Source organism: Macadamia integrifolia, chromosome 10 (assembly GCF_013358625.1).
Source record: "Macadamia integrifolia cultivar HAES 741 chromosome 10, SCU_Mint_v3, whole genome shotgun sequence".
In the NCBI taxonomy this organism is placed as follows: domain Eukaryota; kingdom Viridiplantae; phylum Streptophyta; class Magnoliopsida; order Proteales; family Proteaceae; genus Macadamia; species Macadamia integrifolia.
The window spans coordinates 25,115,116-25,142,617 of NC_056566.1; the positions used below are offsets into that span (position 1 = coordinate 25,115,116).

General features: G+C 36.7%; 2 protein-coding genes across 2 annotated transcripts; both read left to right on the forward strand.

Annotated features, from left to right (window-relative positions):
• Positions 1-4,904: 4,904 nt before the first annotated feature.
• LOC122092144 (autophagy-related protein 18g-like) lies at positions 4,905-16,246 on the forward strand. Its single transcript, XM_042662472.1, is given in 10 exon segments — positions 4,905-5,867; positions 8,739-9,191; positions 9,336-9,683; positions 9,685-9,786; positions 10,545-10,790; positions 11,769-12,587; positions 12,672-12,847; positions 14,325-14,458; positions 14,907-15,466; positions 15,702-16,246. Coding segments are annotated over 10 exon segments (3,072 nt in total). The 5' UTR covers positions 4,905-5,678; the 3' UTR covers positions 15,747-16,246.
• A 1,314-nt stretch (positions 16,247-17,560) lies between these two features.
• On the forward strand, positions 17,561-26,602 carry LOC122091767 (probable prolyl 4-hydroxylase 4). Its single transcript, XM_042661898.1, has 7 exons — positions 17,561-17,827; positions 17,928-17,985; positions 18,066-18,170; positions 23,871-23,928; positions 24,566-24,741; positions 25,903-25,972; positions 26,091-26,602. Exons 1-7 carry the CDS (start codon positions 17,673-17,675, stop codon positions 26,384-26,386), a joined length of 918 nt encoding a protein of 305 aa, XP_042517832.1. The 5' UTR covers positions 17,561-17,672; the 3' UTR covers positions 26,387-26,602.
• The last annotated feature ends 900 nt before the right edge of the window (positions 26,603-27,502 follow it).

Here is a 27,502-nt window from a genome sequence, read left to right on the forward strand (position 1 = left end):
GTTTGATTTAATTATTATTGTTTAAATATTAATTGAAATTTGCAATTTATTATCAAAGTAGGGCGCTAAAAAGTTGTAACTAAAATTTAATTGCTCTGTCTTATTTTCAAAAGTTTTTTAGCTAAGAGATTAGATAAAACAAGATTTTCCCTTCGTTAAAAATAACCCTAGATATGCATTTTTATAACATGTATTCGGAGTTAGCAAGTGGCAATCATGGTTTAAGGTATCGGTAATACATTGGCCGATATTATCTAACTCGTTCGATCTTTATTGATTGTATTGACCATTTCAACCAAATACGAGGCATAAACTTGCAATTCATGGTTTAAAATATCGGTATCATATCCATGCATATCAATCTTTTTTATATAAATTATGATTTTCAATTTTTTTTTTTCAGTAGAAACAATGGTTGATCCCAAAAAGAGATAGGCAATATCAGATCGATTCAACCGATATGTATTTATAATGGTATCAATATCAATTGAAAATTTGAAACTGACATGAATATCAATGCCGATATCTTAAATCATGGTGGTAATGTAAGGGGATGTACCATATCGTACACTAAAACCTTGATTAGGTTTCCTTCCATTACCCATTAAATCTTTTTTTTTTTTTCCTTAAACCTAAACCAACGTTACTAACCCAATTTTCTGTCGTTATCTTTTTTTTATGGATAAAATTTTATATAACTAAATCTTTTGGATCAAAGATTCCAAGTGGTTGAAATAGGATTAAATAAAAGAAAGAGATCTAAGAGTGTCCAATTAAAAAATCAAATCCATGAACGTGCGAGCGCATCATGCATGTTCTTTCTGGTGTCACTCCTTTATAAGAAAATAGGAAAAAGAATCCTATTAGTCTGGCGTAGGAGCCGCTCAAATTAAGTACAAGGTAAAAGGATCGCACTCCCACCATTGATATCTGCTAAATATGCTCTTGTAAACCTTTCCATTAGATTGTTGATCTAGTGTTTTATACACCAGACTAACAAGGTTCTCTAAGAAATGTACTAAAAATGGAGTTTAGAAAGTTTAGATTTAAAAATGGGGATTGGAGTGTGCATGCATCGACATTTAATGCAATCGTTAATGAAATATTGTTAGCCATGTTTGGTATGCATTGCAAGGCCAATAATGCTTTCTAATATATCATATCTAATGCAGCTTTAGATTTCCACTCATGATCTTAAGCATTTGAACTCACTATTTATTTAACATATACATATATTTGTTTTCTAATCTTTTGAATCTCAACATTTAGTGGGTCCTAAGTACCTCACCTCCTAAAGATTTCAACTTTAAATCATGGTTGAAGATAAAAAAAAAAAAAAAAAACTATGCATCTATATTTAGAAATGTTTGGAATTGAATAGTGCACGTTTTGAAATTGAAGTTAAATTTGGTATGACTTCTTGTTGCAGGTTTATCTCCTCGACCCAAAAACTATAGGGTCTCAATCAATAAGTTTAGGCATTGTTTGATAACGTTTCTAATATTTTTGTGTCTGGAAACAGTAGAAACGGCTTTTTACATTTTAGGTAACAAAAACGGATTTTTTGGAATTTGATAACATGTTTCTCAAATTTTTTTTGCAGACATAATGCCACTAAAAAACCCAATAGTATCATCGGATGTCCAAAAGTGAGAGGGTTCGGTTGTTTTTTTTAAGGTTTACAACAACTTTTTTTTTTTTCCTTCTCAAATTCATTTCTAAAAACGACGAAACAAGTCCATCAAAGTAGTTTCTAGAATTGTAAATAGGCATTAATTTTGATTTATGTTTTTAGAAATGGGTGAAACGGAACAACTTTATCAAACGCTTTTTAGGCTATTTTTCCGTTTCTGGGGAACAAGAAAACGCAAAAATGACAGAAACAGAACGTTGTCAAACGATGCCTTAGTTCAACCTTAAATCGAGATGAATTGGTTTAGTTTGGTACTAAGTCAAATTGAAACTGAACCAATAAGGTAAAATTTGGTTTTAATCTAAATAAGAAAATGGGATTTTGTTTTTTTGGTTTATGCCATTTTTTTTATTCGGTTCGATTTGTTTTCTGGTTGTGATTAGACCGTTAAATTCTTTTTCCATCAGTTTTTTATTTTCCTAATTGATCGAATCAATCCGGTTCAGATTTGACACTCTTACTGCTTAAACTTTTAGGTAGATATAGCTCCTCAGAGGGAGGAATAAAAGATTTTAAAAACAAAAATAGAAATACCCAATCTTTACCTTAAAAATGATGTTTTTTTTTTTTTTTTTTTAAATTTTCCCCTGATTCGTAGCGTTCTACCAATATGATATGGGCTAGATATCGGGATCGAATACTTCCCAAACCGATATGGGTTGCGAGAGACCGATACTTAGAATCATGTCAATATTGGAACAAGACAAAATTGTAAAGAAAATCTGATTTTTAATGGAAAATAAAAGTAAAATTGTCTGACCTAGACTGATACAAGCCGATTTGGATTGCTATCGAATGATACCGATTTGGATTGGTATCGAAAGATACCGATTTGATACCAATTATTGAAATCTGTGCGTTCGACATACTTGGAATGTTAGAATCAGGAAGATCCCTTACCACCATCATGTAATTAGATATGGGATGGGAGGAAGTTTATGGAGTTGCTGATATTAGTTTGAGGAAGTTATGACTCTATGTGACTCTTTTCAAACTCCAATCATTTTCTTTTTCCGAGAAAGTAATGGAGCGACAGATTAGTTGACGAATTTGTCGTGTGCTTCATCTACAAATTCTATATTTCTCGGTGACCAAATTCTTCCTATAGACCTTAACTGAATCATTAGAGAAAATAAAATTGAGTGACCGAATTTTAGAATGTAATTTTTTCTAGGGACTCCCCAAGGTCCCAGATAATATTCAGGGTCATGACATGATACATATAGGGATCAAATATCGGTCAAGACCGATACAAATCCCCCATACCGATATTTAAAACATTTGACTGCTACAGCGTCTTATCCGACTTTGATTAAATAGTTAACCAAGCTAATTAACTTCCAAAACACGCTCCACGTGGGGAAGGTTGGCAATTATGATATATTGATACGTATCCGCCAAGCAAAACGTGCTTCTTCCCAAACTCACCTCACCTCTCCGGGCCCCACTGATTTATTATTTTAAGGGGAAGGATTCCCTATGCTGCCAATCAGGGAGGAATCTCAAACCCCATATGTCACACACTAATCATGATTCATGACATGACGTAATAAGAAAACCTTATCAGTAATCTAATTATATCGGTATATATCGATCGATACATATCATTATGAGTTGTATGCTCAATATGGATCAATCTGTATTAGTATCGTAATAACCCGACACCAATATCTATAACCTTGGCCCTTGGGCCTCATGGAGAGAGAGTCTCCAAAGATTCCAAACTATAAAGACATGGGAGAAAGATCCAACGGCTGAGGTGGCCCAGAACCGCGTGATCCATTGTACACTCACATCACAATATCACATCGTGAGTGGTGGGGACACTATAGATTTAACTCTATTCGTTTATACAGATCTTACCACATGGGCCAAGGCCCAGATTGGGTCATACTTCCACGGGCCACAGATTACAGGCCCACAACACCACTTTTTCCTTTTAAGGGTCTGCTTGAGTGGCAGGAGTTAATCTCCCTATTAACTATTGAAAAGATTAAAGGGTTCCAATCAGAGAAATGGATTCTGATCTGACGGTGTTTAGATGTAAATATACAAATCTAAATCCTTGTATATGCAGACAAGTATAGTCTATTCTTTCCTTTAAGTTCCGGGAAAGGATAGACTATATTACCAATTAAACATGGATAATCATGGTTTAAGGTATTTATTAAAAAAAAATATTATGATTTAAGTTATCTAAACTTGTAAACAACTTTTCTTGCAAAGCAGGGATAGTAAAGTTGCATACATTTGCCCCTGTCAAACCCTATTATAGTGGGAGCCTCGAGTAATGAATTGCTCTTTTTTTATAGTCCAAAGTATCGATAGTATCAATATAAACCATATTGGGTTGAAATGGCTGATCTGATTTCATGATCAATACAATTAACTCTCTGATGAAATCGATTACGTGGATAACAATACCCTAAACCACATAACCAATGAATTATATCTATAATTTTCATTTTAGGAAAATGGTTTCGAGAGTGTGGCACCCAGACACATGGGGTCGAAATGATTTATAGAAGATGCTACCTTTGCATCTGATCCCATTGACCCTCACGCACGTGCAGGGTTCGCACTCTCCATAGGAAACACTTTCCATTTTTGAATGTTACCCTTGCATCCGATCCCATTGACCCTTGTGTACGTGCCAGAGTCTCACTCTCCCCAAGAAACACTTCCCATTTTCATAATAAATAAAAAAAATATAGGATGGGATACATAACTACAAAATTAAAGTCGTGTTGGCAACCTAAAATTCTAAACGCAGGTCTAACGTTGACTTCCTACACGGCGAAGTAGCGAACAAAAAGTCATTGTCTTTCCATAGTCTTCCAAGATCAACGTTCCAAATTACAATCCAATCCAGATCCAAAGAATGTTCAAGAATATTTCTAGTAGAAAATATTTCCTACACGATATACAATCACAACCGTTGGATTTCAAATTCATGGTCTGGATCAACCACTTGTCGAAAATATAGTATAAGTACGGCTACGATGTACCGATCAAGAATTGCTGTGTACACGAAGACGCTTTGGTGGCTTTCGTATATTATACGCACGTGTCAAATTCCAAGGTAGGAAGAAAGAGATATTATACAGTGTATGTGTAGTTCACGCAATACGATGCGCCAATCAATTAGTTATGAGTTTTCATTTATTAATAATAGGATTTGAACAACTCATAGCTTCTCATAAAACCAGAGCGTATTTATCTTTCTCTCTCTAAAAAAACGGACTTTCCCTCCTCTCCAAGTTTTTATTTTATTTTTTTAGAATTTTTTTTTTTTTTGTTGTTGTTGTTTAAATTTGAAATCAAATTAATCCAAAAAATATTTTAATGGAATTATTAGATTAAGTAAACAGATTATGTTTCTAAATTTTCTATCCAAAATTAAATGTTTTTTTCTCTCTCTTTCTCTCTGTGGTTGATTGCTTAGCAGAGACCAAAACCAAAACAGTTGCTTGAGCATCCCGTTTAAGAGATTCCCGTTCCGTGTTGTAAACTTAGTTTTCAAAGGGGTTTTGCTTTGATTTTCTTAGGAAGCTAAACAATCTAATACAAATCCAAAAAATTTCAACATTTAGACTTTTCTTCTTCTTCTTCTTTTTTTTTTTTTTTTTTTTTTTTTTTTTTTTTTTTGAAACTTGCAGAGCCACCAAGCGAAGAGGTGAGGTCTATACTCTAAAGGGTGGTGGTGGGGAGGGATATTGTCTCCTCTTCAAGACTTCTTCGACTCAACGAATTTTCATTTTTCAAAAAAAAAAAAATAGAAAAATTAAAGGGTCTGTTAAGGAATTAGGATTCCTGTTTGGGTTTTGGTCAGATTTGGATCGGGCAATCGGATGGTCTTTCAAATTGTCGGCCTCGAGAGGTGGTCGGCGGCGGTAGTGTTGGTGGTGTTGGAAGGTGGCAGTGGGATTCTTCGGTTTGACCGTTGCTTGTTCTGGAGAAGAAGCTTTAAGGTGCTTGGAGGAAGATGAGGAAGGCAAAGGTTGGTAGTGGTAGTGGTAGGAACAACGGATTGTTGCCCAATTCTTTTCGTATAATTTCTTCTTGCCTGAAGACGGTGTCCACTAATGCTAGCTCCGTTGCTTCCACGGTTCGCTCTGCTGGGGCTTCCGTCGCTGCTTCCATTGCTGTCTCTTCAGAGGATCAGAAAGACCAGGTTTTTCTTTCTTCCCTCCTCTTATTTGATTTGATTTTTTTTTTCTTCAGAGAGTCATGGCGTTTTAAATTATGCTAAAGAATTCTTCATTTACTGATATGTGGACGTGAATATCATTATTTTCAGGGAAAAGTCTGTCTTGATTGATCTTTCCTTTCAAGTATTGGATTTTTGTTTTCCTTTCTATTTTAATAATTAATTTCAAAATTTCCGGAGCCGATTGGGGGGTTGGTGGAGGAGGGATTCGCTTTCCTCTATAATATCTTATGATTCTTCTGTTCTTGAATTATTTGGAATAGTTTTGGGCGAAGGTATTGATTGATTATGTGATAACTTTGAGGATACAAAGAAGGTAAGTCAATGCCATAATTATTATTTGAGTAAGCCGAAGGAGGAAAATAATTAGGCTTTCTTGGCATTTCACTGCTGGGTTTTCATGCTCAATTTTATATAGCAAGAGACATGTAACTAAGCACATTATTTTCTACTTAAATTGACTGAATGTGCAAATTTGGAAGATGAACTTGATAAATTTATAAAGATGAACTTTATAAATGACTCGGTTTCATATATATATATATATATTTTTCCTATTTCCACCTCTGTTTTAGGCTTAGGGACTCATAATTTTCCTTACAGGACAAGAGTCAGTTCTGCTCTCTGATTCATTGAATAATCATGGTCCTCTCATCATTCTGTAGTGTCAGTCATACTGGAAATTCCTATATCAAGTTATGTCTTAAAATCTTGTGATCCAACACTTGGTGTGCCCTTACACAACCCACCCCCATCTCCACCCCAAGTTCCCGAGAAAATTAAATAGAAGCAGTTCTAGTGATAAATTACCAATTATTGTGTTGGAGTGAATCCTGCAAACTGCTGATTAGAGTATTAACCACAATACAAAATTGGTATTCATCATTTAAACTCTTTTCTTGTTCTCTTTTATCCTCTCTCGGAATACTAATTGCTAGCTTTCAAGCATTAGGAGCTATTTAATAAATTGATTAGGAGCTATTTAATATACTGATCATTAAATTCTAGAAAACCATAGATCTTGAAGAGCCCTGCAAATTTTTTCTTTCAGTGGAGCTTTATCACTAGTTCTTTTGGCGGATTTTCTTATATCAGTGTAATTGTGACTTTGGGGCACCATCGCTTGGTGTGATGGTGAAATCTCAGGCTTCTAGCTTGAAGACGTCGGTTTCAGTCTAAAGGGGGGGGGGGCACACTTTGTGCAAAAATGGTAAAGGTTAGGACTGGCTCCAGTCCACTCTTCCTGCCATCCTGCAAAAGTGTGATTTACACCATGTTAGGGCCCTTTAGGTATTTTCATGAGTGTGTCAGAACACCGTGTCACGAAAAAGAAGTTGGTTGAAAACTATGATTCGTAAAATGATCCTCAAGAATTTCAGAAATATTTATGGTAAAAATGGTGTAATGCTTTAATTAGTGATATTCAACCTTTATTACTTGATGATCCTAATCTCATTAAACTTTAGTCTTATAACGCATCACCCCATCTCAGTCGAAAGATGTTTAAACTAGGTTAAGCAACAGCTTTTGGATATACTTGGTTTTTCTCATGGTATCAAGTATCGATATGATAGGGACCGATGTGGCCGATACTTATCAAGATTAGGCACGTTGGTATGATATAGAACTGACATAATAAAAATTATATGTACAAAACCGATACGGACCAGGTTGCCAAAATCCTAGTATTCTGAAAGAAAACTTCTTCACACTCTGATTTTTTTGCCAAAACCTAAGTGGATCCCATTTACACTCAATAATGATATAGGAGATATAATTAAAAACAAAATTTTGTGTTAAAGCTAATCAAAGTGGAGATTGGACATCAAAGCTGCGGATTGAAGTATGTTAAAATTTTTATATTTTATTTCCTTGAATCTTGGTTTTTCTTTGTTGGTTTTGCCAAGTTGCACATCTTAACTGGAAAATTTACATATATCTGGAGCATCTTGAATGATTTATCGATGATGTGATTTTTTTTTCTTGGGTTACTACTTACTAAATGCTTATTATTGATAGTTAACTACCTCATGTTTGTTTAATTTGTTATAAGTATGGTAAGTAGAGTAGCAGTATGGTTAGTGTGTATATTTAATGTGGGCAAAAGGTTTTGTGCCCTGCCATGTATGTACATGGTCGTGCCTAAAACCATTGGATGGGGATCGGGGCTGTGTACCGTACATGGTCATGACCATCCAACAGTTGAAGGCAAGACTGTGTACAGTACACGACTTTGCATAAAAACCGTGTCCTTTAATGTATTTTACTTAATATTAATAGTATCTTTATATTTACATGTTTCTTGCTTGGTTTGGACCCTTAAAGAGATGTTACGTTAAGCCAATATACCGATATGACTACTATCAGTTTTCAGATATGCTGCCTGATAAGGATACTTGACACCTTGATTTTTCTTCCTCTTGCACCCTTCAATTGGCTGCGATAGTGTTATTTTTAACCTTTTGTTCTCTTAATTAGATTTGCTTTACATGAAGTCCATCATCCTTTTTGAAAGCAACGAATTGAACAAAAGGGTATTCTAATGAGATACTCTCATAGAAATCATGCACTGAATGGCACCTGGAACTTAATTGAATTTCTGTCATTGTCAGCTGTTTACTCCAGGTGGTTCACCATGCTGAATTGATTGGTGTGCTAAAATCCTTGTTCATGTAAACCTTGCTTCCTAATTTCTTATTTGTTATTTTTAGTGATCTACCACTTTGGGTTCTAGGCTTCTAGCTTATGTGCTTATGATTTATCTACCAGTAGAGGCATCATCTATTGCATCAGGTTTTGTAGCAAGTATGTATTTTAAATATTCTGGTCAAACAGGTATTATGGGCTGACTTTGACAATCTAGAGCTTGGTCAATCTATCGTCAAACGTGTTCTGTTACTTGGTTTCTCCAATGGATTCCAAGTCCTTGATGTGGAGGATGCCTCCAATGTCAATGAATTGGTCTCCAAACGTGATGGTCCAGTTACTTTTCTACAGATGCAACCCATCCCTGCAAAGTCCAAAGGTCAAGAAGGATTTATAGCATCTCACCCCCTACTGTTGGTTGTTGCTGGGGATGAGACTGCCTCTTCAGGTCCTGTTCAAGCTTTTGGTGGGCACGTCAGAGATGGTAATATTGAGCCTCAACCAGGAAACTCTGTCTCTCCTACAGCTGTTCGGTTCTACTCACTAAGGTCACACAGTTATGTGCATGTCCTAAGATTTAGGTCGGCAATCTATACCGTTAGATGCAGCCCTCGGATAGTGGCCGTGGGTCTTGGATCTCAAGTAAGCACTAAATTATACATACATCTTTATAAGGGAATTTGTATCTTGAAACCTTAATTTTGTTCATTTGATTATATGCTTGTTGATGGATCTTAGTGTCAGGATCACTGATAAATTTTTTTCCATTTCTTTTTTTGTTGCCAGATATACTGTTTTGATGCTCTTACCCTTGAGAATAAATTCAGTGTTTTGACCTATCCTGTCCCTCAGCTGGGCGGACAAGGAGTTGTTGGGGTTAACATGGGCTATGGTCCGATGGCTGTTGGTCCCAGGTGGTTAGCGTATGCTTCCAACAACCCTTTGTTGTCAAACACAGGCCGCCTAAGTCCACAGAATCTTACCCCTTCTCCAGGTGTTAGCCCATCTACTTCACCTGGCAATGGGACCCTGGTTGCTCGTTATGCAATGGAGTCAAGCAAACAATTAGCTGCTGGCATAATCAATCTTGGTGACATGGGATACAAAACTTTGTCCAAATACTATCAGGAGCTTTTACCGGGATGGTTCGAGCCCTCCGTTATCAAAAAATTCAAACTGGAAAGTTGGCAGACTTGGATCAGCAACGCATTCGAGTGAAACAGATAATGCTGGGATGGTTAGTCCTCTACACTGTTTTATTGGGATTTAGCACGAGAAAATCTCATGGGACTCTCTTGCTCCTTTTTTTCTTCTGCATTTTAGCAAAATAACAGAATCTGTTGAAAAGTGAACTGTTTACTTAATGCATTGAGAGAAATAAGTACTTTCTTCAATTATTTTGTGTTTGGATGCTATGTGGAATGACATTGTTCCCTTAGCATTTGTGTACAATGTGCATAATGTGATGCTTCAAGGTGGGCTCAAATTGAGTTACATTGTTTTGCTAATAAGACAGAAAATATTTTCTATTATTTATTCATATTTTTGGAGATGAGTGCATGAAAATCATATGCACTCAGATGCTATGGAAAACCAAAAGGAAATGGTTTTACTGCATTTGTTAACCGAATACAGTTTAAGTTATATTCCAACAGTTTCATCTGTGTTTGGTGATATTTTTCTGAAATGTTTTTTGGGTTTTCAATGCCAACAGCTTATAAAGGTGGAGAAACATTGAAAAAAACAGAAATTAGTAATTCATGATTCAGAGATTATTTATTCTTTTCCGTTTTCCTGATAATTTTAATTTCTTGTCAGATGCCTACTGTCTTGAGATAATTTTTTTTTTTTTTTGTAATGGAGAATGAAAAAACAAATCTGTCATGAAATGTGGAGAGATGATTGTGGAATTTCAATGTTGGTTTTGCTATTTGCCTTTGCCATGTCATTATAACTTTTGAGTTGAATGAAGAGTTATCCTTGTTTAACTGGCAGGTTGTCATTAAGGATTTCGAATCCAGGGCTGTTATTTCTCAATTTAAGGCCCATTCAAGTCCAATTTCTGCACTCTGTTTTGACCCTAGTGGGATGCTTTTGGTTACTGCATCCGATCATGGGAACAACATAAACATATTCCGTATCATGCCATCCTGCGTCCCAACTGGATCAGGCACTCCTACCTATGATTGGAGCTCTTCTCATGTGCATTTATACAAGTTATATCGTGGAATAACAACGGCTGTAAGCAACTGATTTTATTTTCTTTCACTCTCTTTATGGGTCTAGTTTTTTTTTTTTTTTATCTAAGAAAAGTAATATTAGAAATTAAAAGTCCATACAGCACATATCCGATCTAGCAACGTATTGCTTAGCGTTCATAGCCTGTGTGGCTACTTGCTTGAGACGTCCTATTATGCTATCATTAGTTTTTAAAACAAACATAGGTTTGATTGAGTAGCTATTTAACTCTCTTCTTAGAGATATTAAAATGCTATAATTAATTGGGGTAGTATCGTTTAGATTCCATTTCATCACCGATCCAAGTTCCTGTCGATCGCTCCCCACCATATCCACTTTCACATTCCTGTCCTTTGCCAGCTTAAGACCCCTGAGAAGTCCTAAAACTGCTCATTCACCATCTTCTCCTAGATACATTTTCCATTAGTGCATATACCGATTGCCCATGCACTAATTTTTTGATTTTTTCCTGTCCTGGTTGTGACTAATAGTATACTCTTACCAATTGGGGGTTGGATAAGTTTTTCAAATTGAGAAAATACCATCTGTTACTCCTGCGTGTCATGTGCTTTGTGTTGGACCCCATTGCTAATCCAGAACTCTGCTTGTTTCAAGATTGAATAAAAATCTGGTTTCATCTCATGAAACAAGATTTTGTTTCTATGTTTCCAAATGAAATAGAAAAAGGTCATAAAGATGGAAAAGAACCTTCTCAAGTCTGATTTAGGTATATCCCCCGAATTGAAGCAATACATAACAAAATTATTCAAAGTTAAACCTTGCAGTTGGTCTGGTTTGAGTCCTAAGGGACTTGCAGCCCAGACTCTTTTTGTGAAATCATAGTCAAAGAAAATATGCTGTAAATATTCACACTGGATTCGGCAAAACCCACAAATGGGTCTAGTTGATAATAGTTTCTTGTTTTCCTTCTCTCTCTCTCTCTCTCTCTCTCTTTTGATTGCATGTGTGTGTTTCTGACAGGTCATACAAGACATATGTTTCAGTCATTATAGTCAGTGGATAGCTATTGTTTCATCCCGAGGAACATGCCATATTTTTGTTTTATCACCTTTTGGTGGTGATGCTGGTCTTCAAACACAAGGTGCTCATAATGATGGGCCTATTCTTTCACCAGGTCTATCTTTACCATGGTGGTCTACTTCATCTTGCTCAATAAACCAGCAAGCTTTCCCGCCGCCTCCATCTATAACACTCTCTGTGGTAAGCAGGTTAAAGGATGGTAGCTCTGGGTGGCTTAATACAGTAAGTAATGCAGCAGCTTCAGCAACGGGGAAATTATTTGTGCCCTCTGGTGCTATTGCTGCTGTTTTCCACAATTCTGTATCTCACAGTTCTCAAGACTCTTCCTCAAAGACTTTGGAGCACCTTCTAGTTTATACTCCATCTGGTCATCTCGTTCAACATGGGCTTCTACCATCCTTGGGGACAGAATCAAATGATAGTGGTGCAAGAGCTGGGTCAGGTTCTTTCGTGCAAGTACAGGATGAGGAGTTAAAAGTGAAAGTGGAGCCTGTCCAATGGTGGGAAGTTTGCCGAAGATCTGATTGGCCAGAGAGAGAGGTTTGTGTTTCCCTAGTTACCCGTGATGGAAAAGAAGCTGCAGAAACTGTCATGGATAATTCTGATGAGGAATATGTCGATATGAATCATGTCATTGATTCAAATAGTAGTACTGGGGTAAAAGGCTTGATAAAACCCAGTGAAAGACCTCACTGGTATCTCTCCAATGCAGAGGTGCACATATACACAGGGAGGATACCCATATGGCAGAAATCTAAGGTATGCAACTTATTTTACATTGTAAAATGCTGCTTTATGCTATTGTATTCCTCTTTAATTATGATTTTTGCATATCTGTTCTAGATATCTTTTCACATGATGATTCCTTTGAAGTCTAATGAGAGGAAGCTTACCAATGATAATGTGGGTGGGGAGATTGAAATTGAAAAGATCCCTGCTCATGAGGTTGAAATGAGACGCAAGGATTTGCTTCCTGTGTTTGATCATTTCCATAGTGTTCACTCTGATTGGAGTGACAGGTAAATTTGCAATTTTCACTTACTGGGCTTTCAGACTTGATTATTGAAATTCTTCTGCATGTTCCTTTTATTGAGATTTGGAAACCTGTATCTTACCAAATAGTCTGGTTAATCTGCTTTCTTTGTGAGTTGTTGGTTACCAATGATGGCTGTTAGAACTGTAGTTAACCACTTTCACAACAAATATGACTGGATTTTTAAGTATATCTTCTGTTTCAAGTTGGGTCCATAATTATTTATTATTTTGTGTGTGTGCATGTTTAGACAGAAAATGAACCTTAGTGAATAGTAGCATTTGATTCTTCATAGGAACTCATAGGAGTGTGGGGTTCTTACGACCTCCATTACCGCGCCCCCCCCCAAAAAAAAAAAAAAAACCCTTTAACATCTATTGATTCTTCTGTTGCTTGGATAGTGTCCATTCAAATGTCTCACCTTCAAAGACCCATTTAATTGTATGCTTCTAAGAACAGGGGTTTTGTGAAATCTCCCTCCCTGGCCTGTGCAATGTTTCTTTTGCATTTGTCTCTTAGTGCTGAAAATTGTTTTACATGTTATTGTTGTAGAGCAGAATCTTTTTTGTATTGCAGTTCCCAAAATAGGCACAACTTATTCTGGATGCATTTAAATTAATGATTTTCTGATGTTCTAACTGCTACTGATCATGAAGTTTTTATAAATGTGAAAGGACCTCTGATATTGAATTCAACCTTAACAGTCAAAAGTATTGTTTTGAGAAGGAAAATAAAAGAATAAATAAGAACCTGTTCTATCTGATTCTTGATCTTAGTAGAAGTCCAAGGATGACGAGGTGGTTCTTCACTGATGGAAAAATTAGGGTTCAAGTTAAAAGATTTTAGTTTTCTTTGGCTTCATCCTAAAATCAAATTCATGTTGCTGCTCTGGAATTCCAAAGTGCAGAATTCTTCTGGGTACCTTGGCTTTCTTTGCTGTTATCTTCTTTTATTATTTTGAATCCCCTCTTTTACTTTTTAGCTAGAAAGCCTTTAAAATTTGAAATTTTAGTAAGAAATATTTAGACATAAGATACAAGATTCGGAAAGGACTTTCTTTTTAAATATGAAACCTGAGGAACTTACTAAATTTTGGTATTTCATTTCTTAGAACTTGTCAAATGTGGCTGTCCCATGGCATGGACTTGTTCTCACTCTAGCTTCTGCTCACTAGGTTCATACCTAATTCAGTGCCTCTTATTTCAGTTTTCAAGATATTCCTTTTCAGAGTCATTGCCATTGTGCTTTTGCTAGAATGCCTAATCTTCAGTGGTAATTAGCTATGAGTTTCAATTAACATGATAGATAATGCAGCTTCTATTAATTCATTTTTGGTGTGTGAAGTTTTTTATTTATATATTTATGCTTATTTAGTATTTCATTTCTTGGTACATGTATCCCCCTTTGTTTTTTGAATACTTTGCAGTAATGTCCTGGGATTCTGGCTTTGTTGTCTCATGCAGGGGCCTTTTTGTGGGGGGATCCCCAAATGTTTTGTTTCCTGATCCGCATCGAACTAAAGGCAAGTTAATGGAAGATAGTGTTAGTCGCAACTCTAAGTCGAGATCCCTTGGATCAGTGGGAAGCTTGAGTAAAGGTAGAACAACCTTTAATTAAGTTGACAATTTTAACTTATACTCTGGCTAGTTCTTCATTAATCATTTTTACCTTAAACCCAACTTACTATGGTAATGCAGTTGACCTCCAAAACGAAGTTTATTCAGAGTTATTGGTTGTGAAGTTGTCTGTAGATTTTTGTACACTCAAACAAGTCTGCTTTTCACAATTATATATCAATAGTATCACGTAAACTTGTGGTAGAAACAGTATTTTAGTGACCAATAGTTGAAATAGTTACTTAGTTAGTAGAATTGATTACTATTAGTAAATATTAGTGATTAGAGGATGATTTGTCTAAATATATAAAATATTTTATTTCAGATCTTTTTTGCTTGATATTTTTATTTTTCTGTGTAATTAATCTTTGGTTGCTGATTTTGAACCTTAAAATGTTGGACTAATTAAAAATAGTCAAAATTCCACAGGATCACCAAGAAAAGCTGAGGGTTTGCTTGATTTATATCAAGCGAATATACTGAAGTATCATGCACCTGTGGATCAACCTGTGAATGAGACCGATGGTGAGATGAGGGAGAGTAAAACACAGATATCCACTCTTGTAAGCCAACAAGATCATGAATCAATTCTTCCTAAATATTCTAACATTGTTGCTAATGATGCATCCCCTTCAAGGGGTAAACTCGGTATTGGGAGAACTATCTCTGAAGGAGTTCCCTCCACAAATGTTGGTGGGATTAGTGAAATCATAAACACCAGAGGGGTTGGTGAAATAACAAATGCAAGTTCTGCTTCTAGTCCAAACATTCTTGCAGAAGGCCCTGCAAATGCAGACCTGCAAGACCCTCTAGATTTTGGGCAGTATTTTCAGGAGGGCTACTGTAGGGCAACGGAGCCCAATGGGAGCCATGAACTCACTGACATTAATGACGCTGACAGCAGCAGTAGCCACTGTGAGAGGAAAGACTTGGGGAGGATGAAGAGAATGATGACATGCTCGGGGGTGTATTTGCCTTCAGTGAAGAAAGTAAGTGTCCAAAAATACTTTAAACTAGCTTTGTTCATTTCATGTGATATCGGTTGCAGCTTAACAGAGCAAAAATCAGCTAGCCATACAAAATACTCTGGGTTTTCATTGTCCCTGCATGTATATGTTGTTAATGGCTATGAGTTTGATTTATGGCATTGTGTTCATATGTCTCAAAGACTGCATACTTCCAGGATCTAGTTTCACACCTTCACTTACCATATCTTTTGTGTAGGTTGATCCTTGGGGACGATGTACTGTGTGTGTAAGAGAAATCTGAACTAATTCTACTGACCCGCCATCAAAATCCAAATCATGAGGTGTAGGCAGTACAAATGTCTCCATCAAAACCTTCCAAGGCAAGTTCAAATTGTCTACTTCCAGTGGTGAGAGCAACTGACAATAACCCCTCATTTTGGTTCAAGAAAAGGATCACATGTATGCACAGGATTGTGTCATCATCATACCAAAGCAATATGACTCTCTCTCTCTCTCTCATATGTACATTTTGTAGATAAAAATTCATAATTCATGGGTATTGGGGGGTGGGATGGGGTCTGCCCTAAGTGGGAGTTTGGCTTCTTGATAGAGGTAGATTTGGATTTGTATTCCCTATCTAAAACTTTCTATCAAAGTATGCTTGTACTGACAAATTCAGCTTGAACAGTTTCTCTTCAAGTTGTACTAAAATTTGTTTCTTCCAAAAAAGGAGGAAAAAAAGAAAGCTGATTCTGCTGCACAAATGTGAAGGCTACTAGTATGATTGTACATATTCTGCAACTTTTCTTCTTCATAATCAGAATCTTAGGTACTTGCCTGCATGTCTCGAATTTGGACATGTGGTACACAGTTGTACATAAAGGTAAATTATCTTTGATTTTTGAAATCAGATGATAGCCGGCTGGTTCTGATTAATACTGGAGGGTGGCCAGCCATGAGCCACCTAACTTTCAGATTGGATCCTACCTTCCATTCCCTATTTCCTGGCGATCATAATCTTTCGTGTACAGAAAGTCATGGTTTCTGTCATGGGAGAGGGGAAGAAAATTTAAGAAAAAACATGAGAAGAATTCAAAAAGTTTTTCTCCCAGATACAAAAAGGTTCACTTTACCATCCTAGAGTTCACAAACCCTAAATTGCTGTCCCAGTTTCCTCCCGAATGAATCTGAAGTCACACAATCAAGGTATTCTCCTTCACCATGGCTTAAGGAAAACTTGATCGTTATATTTACATGTTTTTCCTGAAAATGGGAATTCACTCACTTGTATATCCTCTTACCTGTAACTTGCTAAATCTTAAAAAAGTAAAGGTTTCCAGTTATCACACCAAACCTATTAGCATTTTTCCTCACAGGTAAAAGCTTGGGCCAGGGAGGATTACGGATTAGGATAGGTTGGTGGTAACCATCAAGTCATTTACCCTAATGTGACATAGCACCAACCCTAACACAAACCAGCTTAAATCTCAGGCAATAGAAGTTTTTTCTTTTTGGGTTTCATGTCGACCACCTTAGGCTGAATGCCCATAAGTGTTGGGTTACGTGCATACGAGAGGTTAGAGGGAGATTGAGAAGAAAATTGTTGGAGAGGATCCTTCATTAGGGCAAAGGTTTCCCATGATGTCAAAATAAAAAAATACATCAATGATAGTACTGGGATGGGAGCATGGCTTTAATGCATGTTATCTGATCGAGGGGCATCAGCACCTTCAAAACGATACATATCATCTATATTAGATAGGTTGGCCCGTATTTTGAACTGTTTTAACCTTGGTTAGGATTAGTGACTAGCGATACCAATATGTATCACCCAATATGAGAAATCCTATATCTTTACATCCGTTAGGTAGGGAGTTCACATTTTGCCTAAGGAAAGAGTGTAGAGAATGTCAGTGTGAACTGAATGACTCATTATGTGAGAGGACGTTGAAAGGAATCCTCACTCCGACATTGTTTACGATATGAATCGAACTGGTACCTTTAGCCAAAACCGTTGCATGCTTGCATATCGGTGGATACGATACCAATAATTAGAACCATGATTGGCATGTGATGCATCCATATGCATGACCATGCATGCTTACTGTAGCACTACGGAGTATCTCCCATAGACTCCGTCATGTCCTCATTCAATGTTTTGGGCTGAAATCTTTACATATTAGTAAGCACAGAAATTTGTATTTGGAAGACGAAATTAGCAATTCAAATGATGATGATCCGATCTAGGGCCGCCGTCTCTGTTTGGATTTCTCTCCACTCATTCATTTTCCTGCTTTCGATTTCATTGATTCCTCGTGAAGCTTCGAGCTCGAATCCAATCATCTCTTCTGCAAAAGCGAAACAGGTCTCATGGAAACCCAGGTCATCTTTTTTTTTTTTTTTAACCGACTGATTGCTTCTTTCTCTTTTCATGATTCACTTGTTCTTCTTCTGATTCTGATCTCTTTGTTTCTGCTTGCAGAGCATTTGTGTACGAAGGTTTCCTTACCGATGAAGAATGTGATCATTTAATATCCATTGTAAGTTTTTTTTTTTTCCCCAATTTATTATAAGTTACGGGTAATTACTTGAACTCTATTTGTGGGATCTATATCCATAGGCGAAATCGGAGCTCAAGAGGTCGGCTGTTGCAGATAATTTGTCGGGGAAAAGCAAGCTCAGCGAAGTTCGAACTAGCTCAGGAATGTTCATCAGCAAAGGAAAGGTATCTTTTGATCTATTTCCTCGATTTTGTACTTATTAGCTTTCCTACCTGACTGTAATCTTCACCCGCCTATCTCGATCTTGCCTCCTATTTTTTCTTTTTTCGACCCTTCCCACTGCCCTTCCTCAATCAATTGGCATTTAAACTCTCTCTTTCTCGTGGGATTGATCATTTCACGACATGGAAATCCTTCTTGTTGATTAATTTTTTGCTTCCATGCTTTGTGATTTGTCTGCGTGTTAAGGGGGAGAAGAGAAGATGAGAAGTGCTAATTAATTAAATAGCAGTAAGAATCCTGCAGACAGAACATGTATGACAACTGGAAAGGAAAATGAAATTGGCGAATATGATTAAACTCATGTGAACGTAAGAAAATCATCTCAACAATCAACAAGAGACATTTTTCATCGAAAATTGGGGAGAAACAAAACCAAAAAATATGACAATCGTGAGAACTCGAAAGGAAGATCCAAGTCCATAAAAGGGATTACATGTTACTAGGTGTAAAAAGGAGAGTAGAAAACTTAAAGTTTAAAAAAAATAGGAAGAAAGAAAATGGGGAGGAAAAGAAAGAAGAAAACGATATTGCCGTTGTTAGCTCAGATGGAGAAATCATTTTTCTGTAGGCTATGAAAAATATCGTCTCACCTACATTTCATGACACATATTAGATTGTTGATGGTAGTGCTTCATACCATACTAACCTTCACAGAGAAATATTTTTGCTTCTTACAATATAGGTGATTTTGGTGTTGTAAGAATGAACGAAAGTGTCTGATGTAATACTGAAATTGAGGAAGCTCAAAATAGTACCAGGGTAGGATCTTTTCTCAGAGAATAGGGAATTCTAGATATGGAGAATAGGATATTGCTAAAACTTGTTGAAAGATGAAAAGATGGAACAATAAACAATAATATAACACCCGGGCTTCACACCGCAAGGTGGATCGACTGGATCAAACACCAACCTACCTTGATCAAACACAAGGGATTTCTTGAGCAAACACAAGAGATTCTTGATCAAACACAAGAAGAGAGTTGCATGAGCAAACTTTGTTTTTAAATTCTGAGTTGTCCTTGAATGCTTACAATTGATCCCTATTTATAGGACCAACTCAACAAAACATTACATACCCAACTTCCAATTAACAATAGTAGAAAGTCTTCACTTATTAAAGTTGGGGTAGAAAAGTATTCACCTTCCAACTACTAAAGTTGAAAGAGCCTTCACCTACCAACTACCAAAAGTGGAAAAATCCTCACCTCTTAAAGTTACAATGGAAAAGTCATCCCCCAACTACCAAAGGTGGAAAAGTCTTCATCCCCCAACTACCAAAGGTGGAAAAATCTTCATCCCCCAACTACCAAAGGTGGAAAAGTCTTCACCCATCATCACTTACAAAAGTGAATTGATCCCCCCATTTAGAAAAGTAAAAAGTAAAAGTAAAAGTAACTTCTAACCACTTAAATTGAACCGATATTGGACCAACATGGACCATGGTTCAATTGGTACTAAACTAAGACATAAAACATGAAATAAAAACTAAGTATGAAATTAATAAGCATTAACAAGGTAAGGCCACATGCTAGTTACTCTTGTTGGCCTTCTTCCTACGGATGTAGGTCTTCAGATCTGCATCAGTGTCACTTTAAAAATATTGTGGGACATGTGATATTGTGATGTGAGTGTTGAGACGAATGTTGGTTGCAGATTAATTCTCAAGGATGTGAGACACATGCTCGAACTCCATCTAAATTTAATTTCAACTGGAAACTTAGATGATGAAGATTATGACAATAGTCATTGGAAAAAAATAGTAAGTGTTGCACTTTATATAAAATAAGGGAACAATTGTGCAAGATTGAGCTGAACACAACAGAGGGCGAATCCATAAGAAACTTGTGGCATCGGTGACTTGGTCACATTAACAAGAAAGAATGCAAATCTTTCTTTACTAAAAACAACCTCCTTCCCAGTATGAAAGAGATGCAAATTGTCGGTAAAAATAACATCGAGTTACTTTCAATAAAAGTTCTTTTCAAAGATAATCAAATATTTTGGTGCATTCTGATGTTTATGATCGTATATTAGTGAAAACACTTGGTGCTTCTTATTTTGTTACTTTCATAGATGATGCTTTGAGAAAAGTATTGGATATGCTTTAAAGACTAAAGATAAGGCTTTGAATGTGTGTAAAAATTTTCGTACTACTGTTGAAAGAGAAGCAAGGAAACATTTATAATGCATTCGAGTGCATTGGTTTATTTGAGAAGTATTGCAAAGATTATGGTATTTGGAATAAACAAACAGTTCCTAGGACCCCACAACATAATGGTGTTGCAGAAAGAGTGAACCGCACTATTATGGAATTGATCAAGTGTATGCTCTCATAGGCAAAGTTGGCACAGTGTTACTAGGGAGAAACTATGTGTACAACTATTTACTTGATTAATTTATCTCTATTAGCTCCTTTAAGTTGTAAGTGTTCTCAAAAGGGTGTGAAGCTGGGAAGACATTTCTTATGATTATTTGAAGGTATTCGGTTATGGAGTGTTTGTGCATATTTTGAAAGATGAGTGGTCCAAGCTCCGCAACAAGGCAAAGCAGTGCATTTTTCTTAGGATATGCAGTGGAAAAGTTTTGTTATAGGTCATGAGATCCGATTGAAAAGAAGATGATAAGAAGCAGATAGATGATCTTTTATGAAGACCAAATAATTGAAAACTTTGAGAAAATCGAAAACCCTCAACCATTTATCAGGGACTTGATTGATTTTGATTCAGTTCTTCCACCTATTGTACATGATTATAATGGAGGTGATGTGCGAGATGGAAATCATGATGTTCCCACAGGGGGAGTAACCTCCTTAATAGACACCAATTGAATCTCAATTGAGAAGATCTAATAGGGATCATCAACCATCTTCTTGGTATCCACCACATCAGTATATGATGTTGACACATGCATGTTAACTGGAATGCTTTGAAGAAGTAAAGTTGATGAGCATAAAACTGAATGGTTAAAAGCTATGCAAGAGGACATAGGTTCTTTGCATAAGAGTCTCACTTGTGATTTGGTGAAGCTACCTTAAGGTTAGTAGGCACTTAAGAATAAGTAGGTGCTCAAATTGAAGACTCAGGAGAAATATCACTGCTAAAGCACAAGGAGAGATTGGTTTTGAAAGGATTTGGACAAAAGAAAGATATCGATTTTGATGAATTTTTCTCTCATGTTGTGAAAATGTCATATGTTCGAGTTGTGTTAGGATTGGAAACAAACAAAGCTTGAGCAAGTCCTTTGCCATGAAGGACTTGGACCAGCACGATAAATCTTAGGCATGAAGATCTCTTGAGATCTCATGAAAAGAAAGCAGGAAAGTATATCTATAATAGGAAAGATATATGTAGAAGTGCTTGAAAGATTTCATATGGATAAAGTGTGTCAATTAGTTCCCCACTTGCAAGTCACTTCAAACTGAGCAATGAGCATAGCCCTTCGATTGAGCAAAAAAGAATAGATAAAGAAAATTCATTTTGCATTAGTTATAGGAAGTTTGATGTATGTCATGGTGTGTACGCTACCCGACATTGCATATGTAGTTGGAGTTGTGAGCAAATTTCTTGCCAATCCTATCAAAGAGCTTTAAGAAGTAGTCAAGTGGATCATAAGGTAGCTCAGAGGTTCATCCAATACATGTTTGTGCTTTACAGGCGGTAAGGCTGTGCTGTAGGGATACACATATGCAAATATGACATATGACCGACTCTAGAAAGTCTGCATTGGGGTACCTGTTTACTTTTGCAGGGGGGAACAATATCATATCAGTCCAAGTTGCAGAAGTGTGTGACATTATCAACAACAAAGTTGAGTACATTGCTGCAGCAGAAGCTTGGAAGGAGATGTTGTGGATGAAGCGGTTCTTTCAAGAACTAGGTTTGAAGCAAGCCGAATATATTGTTCATTGTGACAGCCAGAGTGTCATCCACAAGAGTAAGAACATGGCTGTCCATTACAAGACTAAGCATATTGATGTGACTATGTGAGGCATCATTGGATTTGGGGATGTACTAGAACATAAGCTTTTGTAACTTGACAAAATCCATACCGATAAGAATAGTGCATAAATGATGACAAAATCCTTACCCAAGGCGAAACATGACTTTTGCAAAAACGTGGCAGGTTTGGTTTGGCGAATCCCTCTGTGTCGGATGGGAAGTTTGTTGGGATTTTCTCCTCATATTAATGAAGGGGACCCACACTCATGCCTTTCTAAGGCAGTAAGGAGTGGAATTCTTCCACTCCATCACGTTAGTGGAACATATTCCACTATATATATATTTGTTATAATTGTTATAATATAGATAAAAAGGGGGAGAAGAGGAGGGTAGTACAACATATTGTTTGATGAACGATGAGAGTTGTAACTTGACATCTATCGTTTGATGGATTAGTTTATCTTTATACTTAAAGTAGGATGGTTATGGATGAATTCATTGTACATTTACTGTGGCAGATCCATGTATTGACATACAGAGAGTCGGCAAAGCAAAAGGTAGAATTATGGATAAATTCTTTTAGAACCCAAAAGCTACAAAATAAGCTGTACTGATCTGAGATTTCTGGATGGATTTGGATATGGACACTGAATGGTAATGAGCACATGGCATTGCATTCCTAGAAATCTGAAACTGGTGCATGTACAAGTTCCCATCCAGTTGCTGATAACTATGATTTTATTTCGACTTTCGTATTGATTTGAATATCTATGCAGGAAAAGTACATTTTGGTAGCCTTGTGAAAATAATATATCCTGACAGTCAACTATTTCAAGCCCTGTGGTAGCTGGTCTCAGTAAACTGGCTGTTGGATGAATTTGTATATCCCATGGCCGCCTCGTGTCAAATTCGGCAACTCATCTCAACCATATGACCCACCATATTTTAATTCTTGTATTTTCAGTAGTCAAACCACATTGCTAAAATTCAGTTTCAAAGCTTTATATTTCCATTAGAAAACTAGATTTTCTGAAACTTCACAGATTAATAGATGATTATATGGACAAGATCTCTACAAAGTTTGAGTGCCAGTGGAGTTGCCTTGTAGCAGATATTTGAGCCATCAGGAGATTTACCGTCTTGCTTTTCCTGATGGTCCGTTCAGGAAGAATTTGCCCTTTCTATATCGGGATTCTGGCATCTTCATTTATGAACGAAGAAAAAGTTGGAATGAGGATTTTCTGCTTTTCTGAATGACTGATGATTACAATAGTTGTATGATCTTCTTATTCATTGCAAAAGAACAGCAAGAGGGTAAATTCATACAAATTTACACCCAGAAATACTTTTGTATTTCTGTTGATGTTGGATTTTGGATGAGTCCTGAGGTCTGCCCTAATTTCAGAACAAAGCTTAATGATATCGATAATGAAACTATTCCTTGCTCCTAGCTGTTCTCTGGCAATGTCAAATATACATGATCATGAAGGAAAATGGAGATACATCTTGAGGGACATTGTGATTTTTTCTTTCCAGCCCTTGATTTCCTTATATTGGAGAATGGAGATAAAAAGAATCTTATGTTTCTAACTTTCACTAATTTCTATATGATGCAGTTGCTTATTTCAGAAAGAATCCTAGATAGTCTTACTAGAATTGATTGTATGATTTCTTTGACATGACTAATGAACTCTTCATTTGTAGGATCTCATTATTTCTGGTATTGAGGACAAGATTGCAGCATGGACTTTTCTTCCAAAAGGTTTACTGTCACTTGAAATTCCTTCAGAACTAGGATATGTGGATATCTGTTCTGTTCTTCATTAGCTGAAACTGTCTCTTGAGTTGGTTGTAAGAATAAAGATAAGTAGGGTTTGTAAAGTTCTCCCCCACCCCTTCAAAAAAAAGAAGAAGAAGTAGGTTGAAAGGGTTAGAGAAGAAAACAGATTGAATAAAAAATGGAGAAGAAAAATTATCCCAAAAAGAGAAAAAGAACAAAATTAGGAAAGGAGGTTACCAAAAATCATTAATCTTCAGCTATGTGCCTCTTCTGGCTCATCACCGTTCTCCAAATTCTAGTGAGGACTTCTACTAAGATTCTACACTCTAACTTAACCTAGGACTTGGAAACTTTAATCCAAGTAAATTGAGACTTCTAATTACTTTAAAGAAAAATGATGACTTGCTAAATATGAAAAAAATCTGAGATACTGTGAATAATAATTTTCTAAGGTATTCTCTAAAAACATACTAAAATAAAAATGAGTAAATATAGTAATTTTTGGTAAAACCCTGAATTACATGTGTTTAAGGAAGTAGCTTCCTTATGATCAAAATATTGGAAATTGAATTTCAACAACAGAACTTTGAAGTTTTAAGCTCTTTTTCTTGTTTCTCAGAGAATGGAGAAGACATACAAGTACTGCGGTATGAGCATGGACAGAAATACGACCCACACTATGATTACTTTGCCGATGAGGTTAATATTGCTAGGGGTGGGCACCGTGTTGCCACTGTACTTATGTACCTAACGGACGTTGCAAAAGGTGGTGAAACAGTATTTCCCACAGCTGAGGTTAGTTAAAAGTATTTCCCTTATTTATTGCTTCCATTCAAATGGCGGAGCTTGGTTTGATCCACAATATTTGCACTTTAGTTGTCTTCGTTTAAATTGTACTTCTATTTTTCATCCTAGGCTAGATAAATATCACAAACCTGGCTTGTTCTTCCCTAAAGACCTCTAACCAGTAGCCTAGAATATACCGATGTGAGTTATACGCAACACATGTGGTAACCCACCTTCTGCGTCAAGTAGTCGAAGCATTGATTGGATAACATGATGCTAGGCATTAGTTTTACCCTGGTGATGCATCATTTTGACCAAAATTCTTTCATTTATGAATTAAATTTAATCAAAATTTTGAAGACAAAAGAAGGATAGAACCAAGGAAAAGGTAAAGTGCCGCGGGAGGGGGGGGGGGAGACGTGTAAGTTAGAAAGGATTTTTTCTTCCAAGTGCCTTGGATCCTGAAGAATCCAAACTGCCATCAAATTCCTGATTTACATAGGTTCAGGTGTCGTAGATAAGGAATCATGCCATGACCAATAGGAAAGCAAACATCCACAAAAACTCTAATGAAGCATGTGATCTCCATAGTAGTGGAAATTGAATCCAACAATTCACGGTAAATCTTACATTAAAATGTTTACTTCTTAGCACAAAATGATGGCAGTGATAGGAGCTCTAACTCCCACTGTCTGAACGGGTGGTGCTAAGGAAAACCCCATATCTATGACAGTGTGTACACACTGTCACTCGCCTACTATATCTTGGTTTCAGCTGTGGGAATCCTCTTCCTCTAATTCCCACTGTCTGAACAGGTGCTAAGGAAAACCCCATATTTACTTTTTCGCCTGGTGCTTAGTACTGGTAATGGGCAATCATCTACTAATTGACCACTTACTTGGCAATGGCTGCCTTGACCCAATGCTAGTTCTATGGGGTCCAAACCCAGCAAAGCATGTCCAGGTAATTCTTTGACTGCACCGAAATATGGCTGAGTGGTCTTTGAGAGACGGTGCCTGCTTTCCTCCTTTAAATATTGGCCAGTGATATCCTGGAGAAAATATAGCAAGGACCATTCAAGAGTTTCGAATGATGTTTTCTTGCTTGTACTATTTTTTACTGTAAGTGCTTGTCTTTGTTTCTTTTTCACTCCCTTAATATTGTTGATAGGAGTCTCACCATCGTGGATCATCTCAAAAAGAAGTTGATTTGTCAGATTGTGCAAAGAAGGGAATTGCAGGTGAGCCCATAAAGGCAGATCATAAGTGTTTTTTTAGAATCTTTTACTATTAATTTATTAAATTGTTTGTGGATTTGACATGTTGGTCATTTTGCTTCTTGCTTCTGCTGGAATTCAGTGAAACCTCGAAGAGGGGATGCACTTCTGTTCTTCAGTCTCCTTCCAAATGGTACTCCAGACCAGATCAGTCTCCATGCAGGATGCCCAGTAATTGAAGGTGAGAAATGGTCTGCGACAAAGTGGATACATGTGGACTCCTTTGATAAGAACTTGGGAGCTGGTGGGAATTGCACGGATGATAATGAAAGTTGTGAGAGATGGGCCGCTCTTGGAGAATGCACAAAGAACCCAGAGTATATGGTTGGATCTCCAGATCTTCCAGGTTCTTGCAGGAGGAGTTGTAAAGTGTGTTAAGACATTCAACTTACTGTTAATGCATGGAATCATTTGCTTTATACAGTCATTATGTGCTTTCCCACACGGATCCATGTAGCCGACCCCATTTAATTGGGATAAGGCTGAGATGTGTAGTCATTATGTGCTTTCATGGTGTGTCCTAATGTGGCTGGATTGAGTTCACTTTGTTGTTGTAAAAAAATTTCAGTGCTAATTATTCTTTGTTTTGGTATATTTTTATGATCCCAATTTTTTTCAGATCATTGCAGTTATTTGGGACTGAGAGGACTGGTAAGATACTAATCATATCCTACCTGATGGGATGGAAAGGTTTTCCAGGGTGATCAGTTCAAGGTGGAATCAACTTGTGCTGGGAATTAGAGGATAAGTTTGGTAGCTTGGGATGAGGTAAGTGCAAGGTTCAAGTATACTGAATGGGACATGGGATCAGCTTCCACTAATTCCAATCGATTCCGGCTTGAACCCTAGAAATTGGAACCGAGAAGAAGCAAAAAATTTCAAAATCTGTGGTTTTTTAGAGTTTCTAATGCAAAAAACATGGGACTTGAGTTTTATAGATTTTACTCTATTTTACTGACTTGAAGAAGATAATAATGGCAAAAAATAAAGATCAAAGAAGAAACCATGGAGATTCTGAAAGAGGGTTAAGGATCGGTTGCCATATTTGAGTCAAGTGATTCCACTCAATCCAATTTCGATTGATTACTAGGTGATGATCCAACATTTTCCTCGCAATCAAACAGAGCCTAAATGTGTCATATGTCGTGGATCCAGGCATCCAGCATCCCCAATGGGGTAGAGAAATTTGCCCCCCACTTGTGATTGGAGTCTTTGATTATCATTATTCTCTCATTCTTTATCAACAAAGTCGAAATTATTCCTTCCTAATAGATTTCAACTGTACATAGACAGGAATGACGTAGAGATTCCTAACAATTCAATCATATATGACAAATAACAAAAGATGAAAATTCAAATAAAAATAATCATATTGTAGAATCCATTCTAACCATATAAATAAGACCCAGAAGGTTTGATTCGAGGACAGCGCGATCATTTCATATAAGAGAAAAAATGCACATATTAATATCGGAGACGATGTAGTCTCTAGTG

What these genes read in the sequence shown, in the direction of transcription:
- LOC122091767 (XM_042661898.1), top strand. Translation starts at nt 17,673, where the DNA reads ATGATGATGATCCGATCTAGGGCCGCCGTCTCTGTTTGGATTTCTCTC. An exon ending in GTGATCATTTAATATCCATT is followed by an intron (nt 17,986 to 18,065) that starts GTAAGTTTTTTT and finishes CTATATCCATAG; the next exon opens with GCGAAATCGGAGCTCAAGAG. An exon ending in TGCAAAGAAGGGAATTGCAG is followed by an intron (nt 25,973 to 26,090) that starts GTGAGCCCATAA and finishes GCTGGAATTCAG; the next exon opens with TGAAACCTCGAAGAGGGGAT.